Raw genomic sequence first — 20,785 nt, forward strand, 5'->3', positions numbered from 1 at the left:
ACTAAGCAACATTTAATGATTAAAAAATGGTCAGGGGTATAACCAGGGATTAAATTATGTATAGACTTGAAGTATATTTATTTTCTCAGCTATAGCTCAGCAATCCAACTGATTCATGAGACAGACATCTGTTTTTAGCTTTTTATTAGAGTGGTGAGTCTTCTTACTGTTACTTTGTTTTACATCAGTTGGCCTCCATCACTTTGGGGCATTACTGCTCCCTTTCATTGCAGAGTTTTGGCTCTGACAATGAAGAAAATAAAAATAGATCCTTCCCCAGAAGAACTTAAATAATGATAGTAGTAACAAGGGCTGGGCAATTAATCAAAAATTAGATTACATTGCAGTATGGCCTGCTGCAATTTTTAAATTGCGTTCAATATTTCGTTAACCTGAAATGTGTGTCAATAATACCAGTATAAAACTTTTTTATGCAGCTGAAATGTTATGTGTTACATATACTATTTTCCAAGTGCCATTTTTATTGAAAAGTCTACAAAAACCTATTTTGTCATTTTTGTATGTTTTTCTTATCAAATATGAGAATGATGTAAAAATGATCACTCCCTCCATTACAACAATTCATATCCAATTTGCAATGAGTCAGAATCATCACAATTAGATATTTTTTCACAATTGTTTAGCATTAGTTTAATTCAATACTATGTTAGTTATAATAAACAGTGATTTATTGCTCGTTTGTTGGAAAATACACAAGATGAGGAACTTGAGAAATATTGCATATCAAATTGCAATCCCAATATTGGGAAAATAAATCACAATTAGATTATTCTCCCAAATCATTCAGCCCTAGCAGTAACCAAAATAAAGTAGATAAAATATAAAGATAAAGAAACCTATGCTAATAAGTGGTTAGTCCCTGACTTAAACAAACACAGATACAAGCAGACACAAAACTTTATCAAGCTGTGGGAACAGGCTAAATTTATGTTCTTAATGTTGGCTGTCTGCAAATCACAAGTTAAAAATTACCTGTATTTTTGGAATATATTCTTCTCTTTGCTGAACATTTCTTCCTTCACCTTTTTTTTTTTTACCTCCTGCAGCCTCCGCACAGGGGTGTAGCTAAGGATTTTGGGCCCCCAGAATGAATATCACACAGGGCCCCCCTTAACTAGCTTGCCGAGCAACAAATGTTGCGTAATTTATAAATATATATGCATTTTGATGTATTTTTGAACCACCATTTTGCCATTTGTGAGCATTTATTTTTTTACAGTGGTCAAACTGGATTTACTTCCATTTTTTCACAGCACTGGGCTATACCATTTGGACATTTTTAAGGGAGGAGCAGAAGCCCCCCCAATATTTTATTTTACTCTATTTGATACAAATTTCAGTCTGTGGACCGATTCATTCAGTCACTTTTGATTCAATATTGACACTAATTAGTAAGAAAAAATAAAATAAAACCCTCTATTCATTGCAGGCTTCTCAAGGGTCCCTCCCTACTGCGGGCCTGGGTAATCAGTACCCTTTAACCCCCCTGTGCTATGCCCATGAATCTGCATCTACCAAAGATTGTACATTGAGGACAAGAGCATTCACTTCATCCCCAATTCACACACAATCAATAACTGTTATTGGAGGAGCAAGGTGTTCTCTTTGCATTTGCCATGGGAACTAAGATTATTTTAGGTGAACAGCTCAGAAAAATACTGAGGTCCTGACTTTAGTGAACTCAGTGGTGGGTGCAGCCATGATTATGCTACATTTGCTAAAGGTAGACATATTTTGGAAGTAGTTATGTAAATGGTGGCTCACTTCAGCTTTGTTATATTTAGCTAAATTTAACGTAGCTACACTAGCAACATTTGACTCATGTAGTAGTGTTTACTACTCAGTGGTGGGTACAGCCATGATTATGCTACATTTGCTAAAACTACACATATTTTGGAAGTAGTTACGTAAATGGTGGCTCACTTCAGCTTTGTTATCTTTAGCTAAATTTAGAGTAGCCACACAAGCTATGTTGTTAATATTGCTACATGAGTCAAACATAGATAAGGCTAATGTAGCTAAATAGCTAAAGCAATTGAAGCATTGAGTTCATTAGGCTTAGATTTAGCTACATTAGCTGTTATCTGCGTAGCTTACGTAGAAAATGTAGCTTGGCTTTAGCCTTAGCTATTTTGGCTGCATTAGAGTGCTTTTATGGAGGACAAGCTTTTTTCCTGTAAGCAGACTTTCTTTCTTTGCTTTATTAAACATTTTGTCATTAGGTTTTGCAGGCCGGGTTTTTGCATTTAACGTTTAGCATCCTAACCATTACCTTGACCCCTACCCTAACCTTAACCATTAGCTTAATCAGACTTTTATTTGGATGTTTTTGTATTTCTGTTCTAACAGTGGTGGCGGTCTGCAGCCAGACTATCTTGGAATGACGAGAAATAAGTCAAAACAATTTCAGCATTTAAGCTGAAATGTAGACAGTACAGACAGCTATACTCAACAGCTACAGGCGCAACTGACAGCAGTGAGAGCTGCCAGAGCCATAATGACATAACACTGACAACACTTAACAGTGACAACGACACTGTATTAATAAGCTAAAACATAAAAAGCCAGTTCTGAAGTATAGTTTCACGTTTATCAATACAAGACGTTATGCAAGACAGTCAAGATGTGCTTTTTTATAGTCTTATAAATTTCAACTTTTTTCTCAAAATTGTATTTTGAGCTTTATTCATGAAACTTTGACTTTAACCTTGAAACTGTATTTCAACTTTATTTTCAAAATTTGGACTTTTTTTCCCATCATTTTGATTTAATTCTTGAAGTGCACAGTTTTATTTCCCCCCTCACCCCTGGCCCTAATCCTCTTTCGTACGCAGGTCTGCTGGAAGAAGTATGATAGTACCCTGCATAAAAGAGGGCATGTCACCTCCTGCTGTAGATTCAGACATACTTTTTGTCAACAATAGTTAGTAATGGCATAATCAAGCTACCATGATGTTACTGTGCATGTCAGCGTTCTGTGTGCCACCCTATGGAGAGGTCATTTTACCAAACAGCTACCTATCAGATCTTATTTTGTTCTTTAACCCAACAGGACCACCTTCCTGCCACGAGTCTGCCTCTTAAACATGGAGCATTAACATGCCACTGAGTGCCAATGTGGGATGCTCTGTCACCACAGCTGAACTCTTCCAACAAGTCTGTCCAGGACACACTGAACCCTCACATTTGAACGGCCATGTGTGGCTATGGAAATGCAACCAAACCCCTGCACAGTAAAATGTTGGAACAGAAAAGGTGACATCTTTGGCTCTGTTTTGGAGACCACACTTGGGCCTGTACAACATCGAATACCTGACAACCAACAGACTGATGATGGTCGATGGCAGCTGCAGTGTGGTCCTCTGAGAACCACTGCATGTTAAAGAGGTGAAAGCCCTTTTTGTCGCTGTGTTAAGCTCCTCTGTCCATGAGCTACACCACCAAAATGGCACAGGGGCTCGGAAGATTTCTGGAAGAAGCTGGCTGTACGGCTGTTTGCTGAAAGACATCTGCAGTTGGCGGAGAGTCCGTGAGAGTGACTCATTAGCCCTCAAAAGCTTAGTTAGTGTCAACCAGCAAATCAACAGACAGGATGTGGAGCTGTTTTCTTTGAAAATAAGCACCATGACTAATTTTTGCCCCGACCAGGCCAGCTAAACAGCCAAAGAACTAAGACTGTTCCTAAGTGCCTTTCTGATTTAAAGCTTAGCAGACACTTGTTTAAGATGGATGATCATTTACAGAGATCTGGGAAGGCTCACTGAGCTGCAGACAGCTGCAGTTTCCACTCTCTTATTAGTCTGAAACATGCAGTGGAGAGAGATTTGATTTAGCTGTGAGACACATAAGTGAATGCTGGGATTTGTGAAAATGAGATTTATTTTAATGAGTTTCTTTTCTTGGCAGAAAGAGGTCAACTTAGGCACAGATTGAAACCCAAAGATAACAAACAAAGGAAAATTTGAGCCATTCACTGTGTGTCTCTTGAGTCTTTCAGATATTTAGTCTGTTAAATACATCTATTAGTCACTAAAAATTCAGATGGTTTTCATTGTTCATGTGGCTGGCATGAAAAGCTTGTTTGTTCTAGACTCAAACCTTGAAACCTCTTATCAAATGGATCTACTTAAAGAAGACGTATGAGCTCAGAACAGCGTGGAGTCAGCATTAGTCACTGAACCTGAGGTCCCATTAGCAGACTACAGTATGACTGTTAACTGTATGTATTCTGGATATACAGTTTCATTTATTGTGATGAATGGCGTGAGTCATGGAGGTCTGTTTAAGGCCTCATGACCGCCTGGGGAGACAGAGCCAATGGAGTGAGCGTCCTGACTACTCCACTGTTTTTACACCGTAGTTAAAACAGTGAAAAACAAAAGGGCCTCCCAGTCTAAACCTGCTGGAGAGAGGCAGGAGCCAAGGAGCCACAAAGGACAACAGAAGGAACCACAGAAATGTTTAATATCCAGACCAACGGAAAATTAGAAAAATAAATTATGGTATTTTCACCAGGTCTTGCCATGAACTCATAAAGCTGCTTATAGTACCGCTTACACAGAGTAAAATGACTGTAGCCTACTACTGTCTTATCTGTATCATAAATAGACAGCTAGAGCCAGAATAAGGTTAGCTAACGTTAGCGTGAGACTGGAAACAGACCCAGAAAACTGAGCTCCATCCATAGTGGTTTAAAATCCCATATTAGCACCCTTAACACTCGGACCGTAGTAACAAAAAGTTCCTTATGAACTGTTAAGTGACAAAAATGCCCACACAGAAAAAACTGCATGTGTATTTTCTCCACTTTGAAAGACTTACAGTGCCTATAAAAAGTATTCTCCCCCTTGGATGTTTTACCCTTTCATTGAGTTTATAAATCAATCATGATCAATATAATCTGACTTTTCTGACAGTTTCTTTTTTAAACATCAAAATGAAAACAGATTTCTATAAAGTAGTTTCAATTAAACAAAAGTATGTTAGAGAAAATCATTGATTGCATAAATATTCATCCACTTATAGTATTTATTTATAGTTGTGTTTTTATAGTAGAGTCCCCTTTGGCTGCAATCACAGCGCTGAGTCTGTGTTGATAGGTCTCAGTCAGGCTTGCACATCTGGACACTGCAATTTTTCTCCATTCTCCTTTGCACAACTGTTCAAGCTGTCAGGTTTTAGAGGGATCAGGCGTGAACAACTCTTTTCAGCTCAAGGCTCTGACTCAGCAGCTCCAGAACACTCACCTTTTTGTCTCTAAACCATTTCTGTGTAGCTTTAGGTCATTGTCTTACTGGAAAATAAACCTTCTGTTAAGCTTTAGTTCTCTTGTCAACTAAATAAGATTGTCCTCCAAGATTTTCCTACATTTTGCCTTCATTTTACCCTCTACTTTTACAAGACTTTCAGGGCCGACTGCTGAGAAGCATCCCCACAGCAAGATGCTGCCACCACTGTGTTTCACAGTGGGATGGTGTGTTTGTGGTGATGTGCAGTGTTTGATAGCCAAAAAGCACTATTTACTATTTACTACTATTACTTTCTTCCACTTGACCATGGAGTCTCCCACATGCCTCTTGGTGAACTCTAGTGGAGATTAAATCTGAGTTTATTTCAACTGTGACTTTCTCACTGCCACTCTCCCATGAAGCTTTGACTGATGAAGAACCCTGGTAACAGTTGTTGTATGCAGTCTCTCCCGTCTCAGCTGCTGAACATTATAACTCCTTTAGAGTCATAGGTGTCTTGGTGGCCTCTCTCCTTCTTGCACAGTCACTCAGTTTGTGAGGGACGGCCTGATCTAGGCAGATTTACACATCTGACATATTCCTTCCATTCCTTGTATCTTGGATTTAACTGAACTCTGGGTGATGTTCAGTGCTTTGGAACTTTTTCTGTATCCGTCCCCCGATTAATACTTTTTAATAACCTTTTCTCTGAGTTGTTTGTAGAGTTCTTTTGTATTCAAGGTGTAATGTTAGCCAGGAAAACTGATTAGCCAGTGACTGGACCTTGCAGACACAGGTGTCTTCATACTGTAGTGACTTCAGAAAAATTCCCTGCACTTAGTTGATCCCCGTTTCACTAATTGTTAGACTTTATGCACCAATAGTCTGGACCTCTGGCTTAATTTCTTCATACTTTATGCAAGATGGGATTATTTTCTGAACAATGGATACAGTGTTATAAATGTCATTGATGACCAGCATAACTGATTTTAATGCATGTTTTTTTTTTGTAGTGTTGAAATTTAAAAAAAAAAAATCCCACTGTTTTGTTGGATGGTAAAAATGTCTACACAGTAAAAACTGCAATAAACTTAATATAAATCAATATATTTTTTGACTTCAAAAGGCTAAGATCTTTTCATTAGTTTTAGTCATGTTTGGAAAAATCCACTATTTAATAATGTCAATTTATTAAACTCTTTGAAGGCCAGTTTAAGCACCAAATGCAACAGATTTTTTTTAAATAAAGGACAGATTGTTTGAAATTTCATTGATGACCTGCTTAGTTGATTTTGATGCATGTTTTATTTTTTTATAGTGTCATATTAAAATAAAAAAACCCTTCTTGTTATGTTAAGCGACAAAAAATGTCCACAAAGGGAAAAAAATTTAGTTAAAATAAAAAAAACCTTAAATGACTTGGATCTTTTTCATTTAGTCCTGTTTAGAAAATCATTTATTTAACCTTTAAACTGATTTACCCATTTAAATGTCAGTCAACAAACCAAATGCAACAGGTTTTATATGTACAAAAAAAAATAAATATCAGATTTCCACACACTTTGTGCAAAATGAGATTGTTTTATTAATGGGTATGGTGTTGGAAATGTCAATCATGAAGAGCATAACTGCATTTGATTTAACTGTTGTTTAAATTCAGCCATGTTGGAGGTTTGTTGAGCATGAGTGGCCTGTTTAATGTCAGCATCTCAATTGGATTTAACTCCAGACTTTGACTAGACCACTTCAAAACCATTTTGTTTTTTAAGCCATTCAGAGATGAACTTTCTAATGTGTTTGTCCTGCTGCATAACCCAAGTATGCCTGAGCTTTAGGTCTCAAACTGATGGCCAGGCATTCTCCTTCAGAATTTCTAGTAGAGAGCAGAATTCATGGTTCTGTCAATTATAGCAAGCCGACAAGGTCCTGAGGCAGCAAAGCAACCCAAAACCCTCACACTACCATCACTATGTTTGACTGTTGGTGTGATGTCGTTTTTTATGAAATGCTGTGCTAGTTTTACACCAGATGTCACAGGAAACACAATCCATAAAGGTCCTCTAAAGGTCTCATCCTTTGCCTTCGTGTAGGACAGCCACTCCTGGGAAGGTTCACCACTGTTTCAAGTTTTCTCCATTTGTGGATAATGGCTCAGTCCTAAAGACTTTGAAATGGTTTTGTGTCCCTTTCCAGACTGATAGATGTCAGTGATTTGTTTCTCATCTGTTCTTGAGGTTCTTTCAATGGCAGCTTGATGTGATGCTTTTTGGGGGGCAATAACCTTTTCACACAGGGCCAGGAAGATTTGGATGGCTTTTTTCCTTAAATAAATGAAATCATAATTTAAAAGCTTCACTTTATATTTACTTAAATAAACTTTGTATAACACTAAAATGTGTTTGATGACCAGAAACTTTTAAGTGTGACAAATATAGAATAAATAAGAAATCAGGAAGCAGACAAAACTTTTTAAAGCACTGAAAGGTAAAGATTGTGTTTGGAGCGATGCTGTGCATGATGCTTCAAGCTAAAATAGAGCTGACATCAAAGAGACAAATGAAATGAAAGTCCTGTGCTATCCAGCCTTGGATGTGATTCAGACGTGATTAGTGGCCTGAATTTTTCCACCAGCACTGAGAAGACATAGCCTACCTCTTAAAGATAGAACAGGAAATATGCTGTCTGATCTCTTCTTTTATCTGTAGATCATGTTTTAGCTGTTTCACTCCTAAGTAGCTGCAGATGTGAGTGACTGTCAGTGGAGCAGGAATTCAGTGGTTAAAACGGGATGATTCAATTTCTGTTTTAATGACGACTTTCTCCAATTTTGCTAAAACAACTCAGATCCTGGCAGCTGCTTTTTTGTGAGTTGGAAGGATGTTTGGATCATTAAAAGTGGGATTTCTGAAGTAAGAGGACACAAAAATCCCCCTTAAGTCTACTTTAATGCAGTAAAAATCACAAAAGGCTGATTATGTGTATGCCACATAAGTGCAGGGGATTCAAAAAACTTTAACAAATAAATCCCAACAAGAGGTTTTGAGGGGTCTCTCCTTAAGAAGACCTCTGTTTCAGGCACTGTGATTTTGTGATCTAATAGTTTTTTTTTGTCACAGAGGAAGTGGGAACATTAAAAATCAACATTTGAGATACACTCAAGGAGACTGAAGAGTGGAGACACTTCAACTATTGGGGTTGCTCTTTCCTTGTTGCAGTTCTGCTCAGTGTTTGTTTCTTGGCCAAAATTCTTGGCATGATCGCTCTTATACATCCCCGGTACAGCCAGATTTTATTACTTCAGGCTGCAGTGAAATCACGGCACAGTACCAGCTCAAATTGTTTTTTGGATCAAGTAAGCTTTGTTTAAAAAGTAATAAGCAACAATCCTTGCGATTTGACATTGGCCATTATGAAAACACACGCAGACTCAAAAAGGAACTTCTAAATGCGTTACATTTTTGGTATAAAATGAACCATGACCTCGCCACTGTAATGCGTGTTGACATTTTAATAAAGCAAAGCATGGCAAACTTCCAGTGGTTTGAATCCTACTTTTATTCAGCTTCCCTGCAACGTGCTGCTCAAGAATTAAATTCACGCTATGATAGCCTGCCATCTAGTGGTGGAAAAATGTTAATACAAAGTGGAAATGCTCAGGACCTGACCTGCACTGAGGACAGGACAACATAAAACCTAAAACTAATCCAAGTGTCAGGGAGTTGTCTTATGGAATAAAGTTGTTCATTTGATAAATCACTTTATATCAGTGACTGTTTACAAAAAAGACTTAGAAATGCTTCAATGATGGTAACATGAATTGGAACATTATGCATCTTTATAAGAGCTTTTCAATTATTCATAGTGGGCAGCACTTTATGTTTTAGTGGGCCAATTACCTAGTAATGTTAAAGTAATAAGTGGTAATTATGTAATAATTTTCTCAAGAATAAGGTGTAATTACCTAGAAATAAGGTGGCATGTCACCAAGTAATAACTTAAAACCGTGGAAGTATTTACCTAGTAATAATGTATTAACAATCAAGTCATTCCTTGTAATGTTGTAGCAATTCTCTGATAACTAGGTGATATTTTACCCTACCCCCAACCCTAAAATCCTCTTGTAATTAGGTGGAATTTTAACTAGCAATTTCTTAAAGCCCTGTTAAACATTGGTTAAACTTTGGTTAAAAAATAAGGATTAGTGGTTCACTAAACAGGAGAAGCTACAGGAACTTTGTCTCGTTGACTGTTGTCTCAAAAGTTGGAAGCATAGCAGTGACCGAAATGTCTTGAAGCATTAAGATTGGCCTTCACTGGCGATAAGGGGCCTAGCCCAACCCCTGAATAACAGCCCCATTATCCCTCCTCCACCAGACTTTACACTTGGCATAACGCAGTCCAGCAGGTAATGTTCTCTCAGCATGCTCCAGACACAGACTCATCCACCTGCCAAACAGAGAAGTGATTTGCCACTACAGAACACGTTTCCTCTGCTCCACAGCCCAGTGTCAGTGTGCTTTACACAACTCCATCCATGGCATTGGACTTGGCGATGTGTGGCTTGCATGCAGCTGCTCTGCCATGGAAACCCGTTCCATGAAGCTCCTGCGGAACAGTTTTTGTGCTCACACGAACGTCAGTGGAAGTTCAGAACTCTTCAGCTTTGGAATCAGAAGAGCGTTGGCAACTTTAGTAGTTGTTGACCCCACTCTGTGATTTTACATGGTCTTTTGCTGTTGTTCCTAAATGCTTCCACTTTCTAATAATACCACTTACAGTTGGCTGTTAAACATCCAGCAAAGAAGAAATTTTACAAACCATCTTACTGCACAGGTGATATCTATCACAGTACCATGCTTGAAGTCACTGCTCTTCAGAACAGCACGTTTTGTATCACAAATGGAGACTGCATGGCTAGGTGCTTGATTTTATACACCTGTGGAAACAGGTTTGATTAAAACACCTAAATTCAACAATTAACAAGTATGGCCAAATAATTTCGTCCATATAGGGTAGACTGAGTATAGTTGAGACATATGTACAGTTGAAACACCCTAAATATTTTGCCTGTGCTGCAAGCCTGAGCCGTGATTTTTACTCAGCACATGCATATTAGCATCCTCTTTGGTGGTGGGAAATTTGAAGAGTGTTAGCATCTCCAGTCAGAAGATATCAGCAAAAGTATTTTTTACTAAGGTAAGAATTTCACTTTACCATGTCCCCTCCACAATGAATAGCTAATTATCCTTTTGGGACCTAGTACATCACATGCTGTTAGGTTGTGCATCATAAAGATAACAGGTTACAAGTCATAATAAGACCACAAACAAAGAAAATTTAAATAAAATTCAATATTTGTGATACTTGAACTGTGTTATATTAACAGATGGGTAGACTATTTAGTCTAGTTTAATATAGTATATATAATATATGTATATTTAGGCTACAGTTGGTGTTTTATTATTGCTTGTTTACAAAAATTTCCATTTTTTAAAATTCCAATAAAGAGGAATGAATTTATATAGAAATATCTTGTAAAATTGTCATTTTTTAAAAGTTTATTGCATTTACAATTGATGTTCAGTCATCATCAATGGGTTTCAATAGGTGTCTCAACTGTACCAGGGTACCGTCTCAACTGTACATGTATGGGGTATAGTTGAGACGGTACCATGGTAAAAATGCACCTCATGTTTATGACCTGATTGTGGAAAAAATAAACAACTTATACATGATATTCATCAGTAACAACTTAGTATACAAGCAAATTAAACTGCATATGAAAAATCACTTATTTTCAGTGTATAGTTTTTGTGCAATACCTGTTCAAAAATGGAGAAGCAAAAAGTGTCTCAACTGTGCTCAGTCTACCCTAGTGTATATGAGTTTGTTCCTTCAGCTGTTTTTTTTTTTGTTTGTTTGTTTGTTTTTGAGCTACTGTGTATGAATCTCACTGCTTATCTATAATGATGAAACCCATGGGAGTTATGTGGATGTATACATGTATGATGATGATGTGTTGATGATGATGTGGACTTCAGTTGCGAACAAAATTGTCTCTTCTGGAAAATAAAGACCTTCGACATCTAAATCTTTGATCCCTGATGGGCTTGTGTAGTTTAAAAAATATGCTTTCCCTAAGGCGCATTAACAGCAAGAGAATATGAACCTCTAACCAGGCTGTTTAGGCCAAGTCACACCTTTATAATAAAGGTTATACTGGCTGTTTTTATATGTGATGGAATAATGGAACATGGAAGAATCCATACAGAAAGCTTCGACCTCCTCATTTTGACTTTAAGAGCCACTTTTTTACTCAGTAACTGATGCTTTCTAAAGGTTGTGAAGTACAACACACCTCAAAACATACGTTAGTAAGAGTAAAACTCAGTTGCAGTAATTTGATTAAATTTAATAAGTTACTTTCAACCTCTGAAAATACTCAAGCACGGGTTGTTTAAGTGTTGTTGGTCAGATTTAAGAATAAAATTACCTTTCCTGCATCTTGCTGTAGGTTTGAATCACTGTAATTAACAATGCAAAATAATTATTGTACTAATCTATTCACTTCAATTAAGTTTTGAGAACAAAACAGGAAAAAGCTGAGTTGGTGTCGCTGGATGATGACGTCACTGTAGGCGTTAGTGAACCGCGATGGCTGCTCATGCTAGCGAGCTTGAGATTGCAAAGAAAAATTTAACCGATGCGATTGGCGATAATGTCAAACAGTAAGTAATCTGATAAGCGTGTGTGTGGTCTTTTTTGTGGTTTTGGTTTGTATATCTGATTTATTCTACTTCCGCAAAAATTGAAAGCAATGTTGCGATTAGCTGGCTGTGTATGGTGTTAACCAGCAGCCTGTTAGCAACTTGATGTTTTCAACATTTGTCCATTAAATCAATAATGAGCAAGTATGTTTTGGTAGTTTTTCAGCTTTTTTTAACGATTTGTATCCAGGAGGACTGGCACAGATATTAAAGTGAAATGCCACATTACCATGAAATAGCAAGAGAGACAAGAAAATAACGTGTAAACATCGAAAAAAATCAAGTAATTCTTCTGAATTAACGCTGTTAGAAACACTTGGACACGAAAAGAGATTACTGTGTTTCTCAATATCTAATATTACAGTCACACGTTTCAAACCTGTTTCTAATGCGCCTTATCTTCACACACTTTGTCCTCTTGTGTTTATATTTAATGCCTGTTGTGTATCTGTACAGTTACTGGGCCAACCTGAAGCTCTGGTTCAAACAGAAGATCAGCAAAGAGGAGTTTGATATCGAGGCACGTCGTCTGCTGGCTCAGGAGAATGGTTAGTAGGAGATAGGGTTGTTAAAAATGTAGATACTCCAATACTTTTTAATAGAATCTGGGTAAATGACACCGTTTTTTATTTTAACAATCAATGCCGTCAAAATGTCCTAAAAAATATTAACATTTTGCTCTTTAAACCAGTGGTTCTCTTCTTTTGGGAATGCAGAATCATTTGCCTGCAACTTATCTGCATTGTTTTAAAGAAAGAAATTACCCAGTGCTTGGTGCCTAGATTTTTATTTTTGTTGCTGTGGCACAGACACGGGGATTTCTATGCTTTGACTTTCAGTGGAATTGGGTTAAAATCTAGTATTCTGACAGCCGTACTAATAGAAAATATTTACACAGTTTCTGTAAAATTGAGACGGTCTGAAAAAATCTCACTTCATATTTCCCTCCTTCCTCTGCAGTTCATGTTCACAATGATTTTCTGCTGGCTATTCTCACACGCTGCCAGATTATCGTCTCTACACCAGGTATGGTTTTGAAAATACTTATCCTCTGAAACGGCATGTTTATTTAATGTTTTTATTAAAGCTGTGTTTAATTTTAAGTGACACTATAAACTTGTAAACTTAAAAGTTGTGTTTACTTGTTGTACAACAGTTTATCTGTTGAATATCAATATCAGCCCTTCTGACAAATAAGGCTGTTAAAACTTTACTCACTAAAGGTTAAGTAAAATTCTTCCTTTTCACAGCACTGTATCCATCTGACGGACATATCTTTAAACACTACATATGCAAACTATATTATAGAAAGTAAACAATATAAAAGTTGAAACCTTTTGTTGGTTGTTAGGAGACAAATTATTTTTTACAGCTGTGGTGTTAATGTGAGTGAGTTTGTTTTTGACATACATCATGTTATAGTAGTAGGTGAACCAGTACAGGATGATAGATTGGAACAAGAAACTTCAGATTTTCAGTCATTTTTTGACTGAGAGCTAGTGTCAGAGAAAGAGAGCGCTCACAGCCTGGCAAATACGAACCTTTCTCAAGTCCTTTTGGAGTCTCAAGAAGATTCCATAGTTGTGTTAATGTTGCTTACGGAGCAATAGAAAGGATTCTGATTAAAATATAGACAAAAAATACTTTATATATCTTTTCCCTAAGGCAAGTGGGTAGAACTGGACTGAGCCCATTTTTACTTGGGTTGTACCACAGTTTAAAATTCTGGTATTATGATGCTGACAAACATTGGCCCACTGAAAAAATAATGGGACCTCAGTGGCCCCACTAGTCAGTTACCGGCTTTTAATGTCAAAAATCGTATTTAACTTGAAGCTTAACTTTGTTAAAGATGTCAACTTTTTAGATGTCATTTTTTTCTTTAGCACATCTTATGTGTTTCTTTGCTGTCCTCTAGAGGGCACTGGGCCATTACAGTGGCAAGGGGGCTCTGCTTCAAAGCCCGGCAAACCAAAAGGAAAGAAAAAATGTTCCTCCAGACAGAAATTTGATGTAAGTTTTACACCTTTGATCATTACTTGGTCTTCTGATGTTTTCAATATTCAAGCTCATCTACCAATATACACATTACCTTTAAAGTTCAGTGGGATCTATTAAAGATATTTTCTAATGCATCTATTTTGTCCTCAGCATCGTTTCCAGCCTCAGAACCCTCTGAGTGCCGCCCAGCCTTTCAGCCCTCGAGAAATGGGTGGTGGAGGAGGAGTTGGTGAGGAGGAGGAGTTACGTCTCAGTGCGCACACGCTGCTGCTGCCCACACGGGGTCAGCTGGAGGCTCGCATGATGGTGACGGCCTTTGAGCTGGGTCTGGACAACATCACAGAAGACTCTGTCAACACCATGATCCATGCTGTCGAGGTTTGTTCACACTGTGCATCAGCAGGAGTGTAAAGCTGACTCTATTTACACAGCTCTCCACTCTCACATTATTGCCATATCAATCAAATATACTACCAGTTTATTATCTATAGTAGGGAAAGATGGGGTCTTTTGTGATTTAAAAGCTAAAAATAAACAAACATACAGTTAAAAGTTATTGAGAGTTCAAATCCAAAGGCTAGTGACTTTTGCATATGCATATTTCCACTCTCTTTTTGATGTCCCTTACCTGACAAAAAGCATAATTCTGCTTTCTGTCACATAGAATTAAACTCTTTAGAACCAACTCAGCAAAAACTAATAGGATATCTTGTGATAAATATCATTATATTTAATATTGATAGGTAGAGGCATTAAATGTGCTAGAGGTCATCAAATTTGAGCTTTTATGGACATAAAATTTCTTTGCCCTAAATCAAATGACATTTCATAAACAGTGCATTAAATCAAGAAATTCTAAGCTGTGCTATTGACCAAGATATCTCACATGCTTTTCAATTTGACCATTTGCCATGCAAAATGTTGTATTGATTTTTCGCAGTCCAGGTCTTAAAAGGTCTTAAAAGCCTTCAATTAGATTGTGAAGTGTGAAGGATCTCTGTGTGACATATAGTATATTGCCATTAAAAAGCTGCAGGGTATGTACTGTAATTTCTGGAAGTTATTGTAAATATTTCATTTGATGTTAAAGTTTATTTTTTCCATAAGTGTGGGCCCCATGATTTAAGGGTGTTTATTAAACTGTAATTGACTTTGCCCCTTTTATGCATACGATGCATTTAACTTTTTATAAACCGTATCTATGTAGAGGTTCAATATGACTAAATTCCTTTATTTTATATCCTTAATAAATCTTCTGTAGTTTTTGTCTTTACTGCCTGTTCCTACTACGACTGCCTAGTCTGTCTCTACACTCTCTGAACAAAATCTATTATAGGAGAAATGGGGAAGCTAGTTGCAAAGACTCTCTTGAGCTTGTCCTGTACCAGCAGTAAGGCTCTGCCGCTTCTCATATTTATTCTTCCATGCATACTCATGCTTGGTTTTCCAAAGTTGCCTGTGTCAGCTAAGAGTCTGACTGACAGCTGTGTTTACTCAGGAGCTCAAGCACAAGTACTTCCTGCTCTGATTTATTTCAGCACCATCTGAAAGACGTCCTGACGGCTGTAATCACACGGAGAAAGGCCTATCGCCTACGGGATGGTCACTTCCCATACGCCTTTGGCAGTGATGTCACACCGCAGCCTTATCTGAAGAACAGCCTGGCTGCATACCACAGTGTGACTGAATGGTAAGGAACGTTCTCACAAACTGACAAACATGAATATTTTGCTAATGTTGTTTCACATTGTTTCTAAATAAACCAATGTGCCTTTTAAATATTGTTTATTCTACTGCAATTAGAGAGTCGTAGTAATAATGAAGACTTTTCAAAGATATATATTTTGGGGCATTTTTAGCCTTTATTTATAGAGGAGGACAGTGGATAGAGTGGGTCTCAGGGATAAGAGAGTGGGGGAGAGACATACGGGGAAAGAAGCCTAAGGCCAGACTTAAACCCAGGCCATCTGAGTAAATGTGTCGCACCTTAACCACTAGGCCATCTGCGCCCTAACATACAACACTGAAGACTTTTTGTTGACTCCATAGTGATTAATCTTTTATTTCTTTTTAGTCCCCCACCCAGTGCTTCCCTTCCTGCTGGCCCACCACCTCAGGTGTCGCCTGATGAGGCCGAGCAACAAGCTGTTCACTTACTGGCTTGTTCTGCAGACATGCTCCCCGCGCCCCTTCCTCCAATCAGCATGTTTGATCTCCTGGAGGCTTTGCAGGTAAAAAGTTGTGCTTATACGCTGTATGCTGCCAATCTAGGGATCTTCTTGAGCCTGTCCATTCATCTATTAGCCTTTTACAGGGCTAGGTCTCTGTGCCCATCTGCCAAATATGTCAGGTGGAGCACAAGGCTTTGTCTGCACTGGGGTTGTCAAAATTGAATCTGCATTTATGAAATGAAATCATAACAAAGCGTGGTATTGATAGTTTATACAAAGGTTTTTGCTAAATGAGTAGGCTATTTTGCGGGGAATTTGGCAATGAAAATAGTGAATGTATGGTAATTTTTGACAGGAAGGTATCTCTTTTTTGTGAGGGTCCTTGGGGGGGCATGAGCTTTTTTTATAGGTTGTTTCTACCAAGCAGACAGGTTCAGTTTGGTACGGAACAGTATGCATTTATTTGCACCTCCATTATCAAAAGTTGGAAAAGGTCCCAAATTACTGACCCGTACTGTCCCACTTTTTTGGCACCCTTCCATAGGGGTGCCAATCATGGCTATCTGTCCCAAAAGGGTGGAGCTACACACACAATGAAGGGTTTACGCTGACGTCACTTTCAGCATGCGGCATGACTGCTCAGATTAGCTGAGTGTCAAAACAGGGCTGTCACTTTATGAGGAGTGGGGGAAAACGGAAGAAAAGAAACGACCAATTTACTTAAATAAGAGTTATTTGAACTGACTAGAGATCAGGACAGTTTCCTGGACTCTGGACTTTGATATGTGGCCATAAATCAGTTTCCTGAAATTTATGCGGACTTGATTTCAAGTACACGAAGTAAAGCCTGAAGGTACATGTCTGCCTGGTTCATCAGTGATGGACGTGAAACTAAATTGTTGTCAACCTTTTGTTTATATGAAGCTTTATATCAGTTGTTTCTCTGTATTTCAGTGATTCATTCACTTGTTTTTACCTTAGGTAATCTGTATAAAGATCACTCTGTGGTTGTTAAATCTTTTTACATTTGGGAAGTATTTTGAAATGGGATTGATATACCCCAGCTGTCTTACTTAATCCAGTTTGATTTTTACACCAGTTAAACCATCATTTTACTTTTTTATGTGCCAAATTGTCATGGTACAGTAAAAATCACAGTCCGCAAAAAACTTATTCTGACTATTATCTTGACCATATCTAACAATATTTGATCAATGTAATAGAAACAATATTTGAAGCTTTAGTTTGGTCTTTTTCAATGTTGTTGTTAATCCCTGTTTTTCTGTTTACTGAAAGTCATAGCATCTATATCATGTCTTTTTTTGAACAATATGATGTCTCTTTTTTTAAATACCTTTCATGTATATTTGTCTGATGTAGGTTCACCACAGTGTGATGCCCTCTCACACCATGTATGCTCTGAACATGGAGCGCATCCTCGCCCGACTCTGGCACCCCAGCCATGAAGAACTGGAGCAAGACCACGTACACCGTCAGCGCCTCGCTGCCAAGGAGGGCATCCTTGTCAGCTGAGAATCACTTACACAGGACTGAATGTGAGCAGTGGATAACAAAAAACAAACCTATAAAATACCCATGAGAAAAATCATGGGTCAGAAAAACAGGTTGCTTTTACTCATAAGGGGAAAACTGCTTTCTTTTTGTGGAAAAGTAAACGCAAGAGGCAAGAGTGGAGTGAAATGAAACAGAACAGCCAAAAACCAAGAGTTGATTTATTTTTGTCTGTTCCTCCAGCCATTTTTGCTGTTAAATGTAATAATTTGGAACTTAATTAAAATAGTAAAAGTGTTTAAAGTGATGATTAGCAGCAGCTACAGCCACTAGTGACCATGGTGTGAATGTATTTGCGTCTCAGACAACTGAAACAGAATGAACTGTACCTTAACTGCAGGTCATCTTGTTCATGTTGTTAAAAAACATCAAACAAAAGTGTACAAAAGTGAGGAGACAAAATATTTCACTTGAGAAAAGCATTCCTAAAAACTGTTACACACAGGTGTGTTCATTGAACTCTGCTGATTAGGTTTGCCCAGCAGGAAATATTCACTCTGACTGAGTTGGAGGGGGTGACAATCCCTTGTTCAACAAACTCGGGACAATTTCAGGGGCAGTCTGCCTAAAATATTCAAGATTCATGCAAATAGCAACACTTTTTCTGTTTTTGGTGGGTGGGGGGTGTCAAGCAGCTGCCTGTACCTTGCATGTATCACACATGCAGTATGAGACATAACACTTAAGTATGACATTGCACCGACGATTTGATGTTCTTTCCCATGCATAGAAATAAACATTTATTAAGAAAAGTTTGAGTCACAAACTGCGTTCACCAGCTTGCAAAGACCCTGTTATAGTAGTCATTTAAATTTAATAGGTTATCCTTCAATTCATCCCTTTGACATTAAAAGGAACCCTGCTTTTCAAGACATATTGACCTTATTGGATTAACATCAGCGTTTTACATGTATGATATATAAATGTTCCATGTGGGGTAGGAAGTGGAGGACAGCTGTTAGGAATGATGGAAACAGAGGAAAGTCAGCACTTTAAAGCTCTTAATGGACCCGTGTAAATATTGTTATAAAATTTCCACATCCGTTGAGAACCATCACTACATTTTACAACTTGGCATTGAGGTGATCAATATCACAAATTACTCAGTCCTGCAGACCTCCTAGAATCTAACGTTGTCTAGCCAAATGAAGGGAGTCAAGAGTCTTGAGGAATCTTGTACTGAGCTAAGAGGCTTGGTAAAAACTCGTAAATTTGTCATAAACATCTTTTGGTAATTGAAACAGTGATATACTTTTAACTAAATTACACGATCAAGCCTGTTCTACAAAATAGCTCTTTATGTGAGCCATGGTTGTTAGCTCCCATTTGAGTACCGGTTTCCTCTCCTTTGTTTTTGTCGTTATTTAATCCATACAAAATGGAGATACAGGGTTTCTGCCATGCTATAAAAGAGACTAATGTTAACCCAGTAAGGTCAGTTTGTCTTTGTATGCAGGTTTCCTCTCAACATTGTCTTTTACCAGCTCAGTTGATGTATCCTCAGTCTCAGTCTGACCCACAATCCTTCACTGCGCAGAGGATTGTGGGTCAGAATCGCCAGAAAAAGCCTTCTGGCTTACATAATCAAAATGGGAGTAGCATGTACGAAGACATCCTGATATTTTTACGGACTAAATTAAACTCAGGGACATCCCAAATTTTTTTTCTGGCATATTTAACACAATAGAAGTGTGAATATCTGAATGCTTCTACATTCTTAGGCGTTTAAGCTGTGAGCTGCATTTTAATGAGTATATGAGGTCATCCTCTGTTATGCATGAATAACACTGACAGTGACTGAAATGGTACCACCTTTACAGATGCACAGTGAATTTCAATCAAACGGCTGTTTCTGCAGGGATCTGAAAGAGGTCTAATCAAGCAGTAAGTGAAAACACCTGTGGGGGTTTACTGTGGGCGTGTAGGGTCTTAAAAATCTGCTGGACAGCTGCAACCCACCCCTCATGAACATACCTTTAAACCATCTCCAAACTATTCCTTTAACATTTACCGGTGTCTGCTTATAGCTAGCGAGTGTCTGTCAGTGTTGGAGGTCCACACTGAAGCTGATGTTTTTATGTCTCGGTCTTCAGACTGTAGATTTGGAAGGCATGTGGACATGCAGTTCTTTTTTAAATAACATTTGTTTGTAATTTATTGAACATACAGCAGTTGGAAAAATAAAGTATTTTTGTATGTTTGCTAGCTGGTTGAGAATTCTTCTTTCAGTCATGATCTGACTTATGGCTCTTTCCTTGCATGCTTTCCTCTCTCTCTCTCTCTCTCTTTTGCTCAAGAGTATCTGGCTTTTATCTACTTTCTTATCTGTGTAAAGGCATAAATGCACAGACATAAATCTTAAAAATATGCACTTTTTCGCAAACTTAAAGCTCCTGTGAGGAAACTTAAAGGTGCGGTGTGTGGTATTTAGCCTAGTAGCTTTTAGTGGAACAACCTTGGAAAAAATTAAACATAATCTAAATAAGTATGACTATCTTAATTAGTGTTATAACTCCTGAAAATATATTTTTCTTTAATTTTTCATTGATGTAGAACGGGGGTGTCTAAACTTTTACCACCGAGAGCCACATAAGAAATATGTAACAATGGTGGGGCCACTTTCATACACCATACCTTGATAATAATACAGTTAGTAAAACCAGTCCAATGTAGATAAAGATTTTCTTAGTAATTGGTGATGCTAGTGGTTGTTGAGGCAAATAGCCATAACTTTAAGGATTTTGGGGAGGCCAATCAGATTGCTGGGCACCCGCACTGGTCTGGCTACTACTGGCTCCACCCTGGAAACACCATTAGTACTTTTATTTGCTGCTGTAATCCATCAGGGCATTATAAATAAAATATTATCTTTATTTTGGTTGCCAATATCCTCACTATTTATAGTGTTCTAAAAAAAAGAAAAAAAATTACATCAATTCATTCTTCTGGTCAAAATCTTTAATTACAAAACAGTAGTACTGCCCTGTACTGAAACTAATGAGGACAATACTGCCAAGTAGGAGCA

At 37.8% G+C, this 20,785-nt stretch overlaps 1 protein-coding gene across 1 annotated transcript; it reads left to right on the forward strand.

Moving 5' to 3' along the window:
- The first annotated feature begins 11,886 nt into the window (after positions 1-11,886).
- Positions 11,887-19,961, forward strand: tada1 (transcriptional adaptor 1). Its single transcript, XM_041804325.1, has 8 exons — positions 11,887-11,977; positions 12,473-12,564; positions 12,977-13,042; positions 13,935-14,029; positions 14,168-14,395; positions 15,556-15,707; positions 16,092-16,248; positions 17,569-19,961. The coding sequence occupies exons 1-8, from the start codon at positions 11,904-11,906 to the stop codon at positions 17,719-17,721; spliced, it is 1,017 nt and encodes a 338-aa protein (XP_041660259.1). The 5' UTR covers positions 11,887-11,903; the 3' UTR covers positions 17,722-19,961.
- Positions 19,962-20,785: the final 824 nt, after the last annotated feature.

This window comes from Cheilinus undulatus, linkage group 13, assembly GCF_018320785.1.
Source record: "Cheilinus undulatus linkage group 13, ASM1832078v1, whole genome shotgun sequence".
Taxonomy (NCBI): Eukaryota; Metazoa; Chordata; class Actinopteri; order Labriformes; family Labridae; genus Cheilinus; species Cheilinus undulatus.

Excerpts from the sequence above, each read along its gene's own strand:
- tada1 (XM_041804325.1), top strand. The coding sequence starts at position 11,904 with ATGGCTGCTCATGCTAGCGAGCTTGAGATTGCAAAGAAAAATTTAACC. Across the intron at positions 13,043-13,934 it reads GATTATCGTCTCTACACCAG|AGGGCACTGGGCCATTACAG; the intron begins GTATGGTTTTGA and ends GCTGTCCTCTAG. Across the intron at positions 15,708-16,091 it reads TACCACAGTGTGACTGAATG|TCCCCCACCCAGTGCTTCCC; the intron begins GTAAGGAACGTT and ends ATTTCTTTTTAG.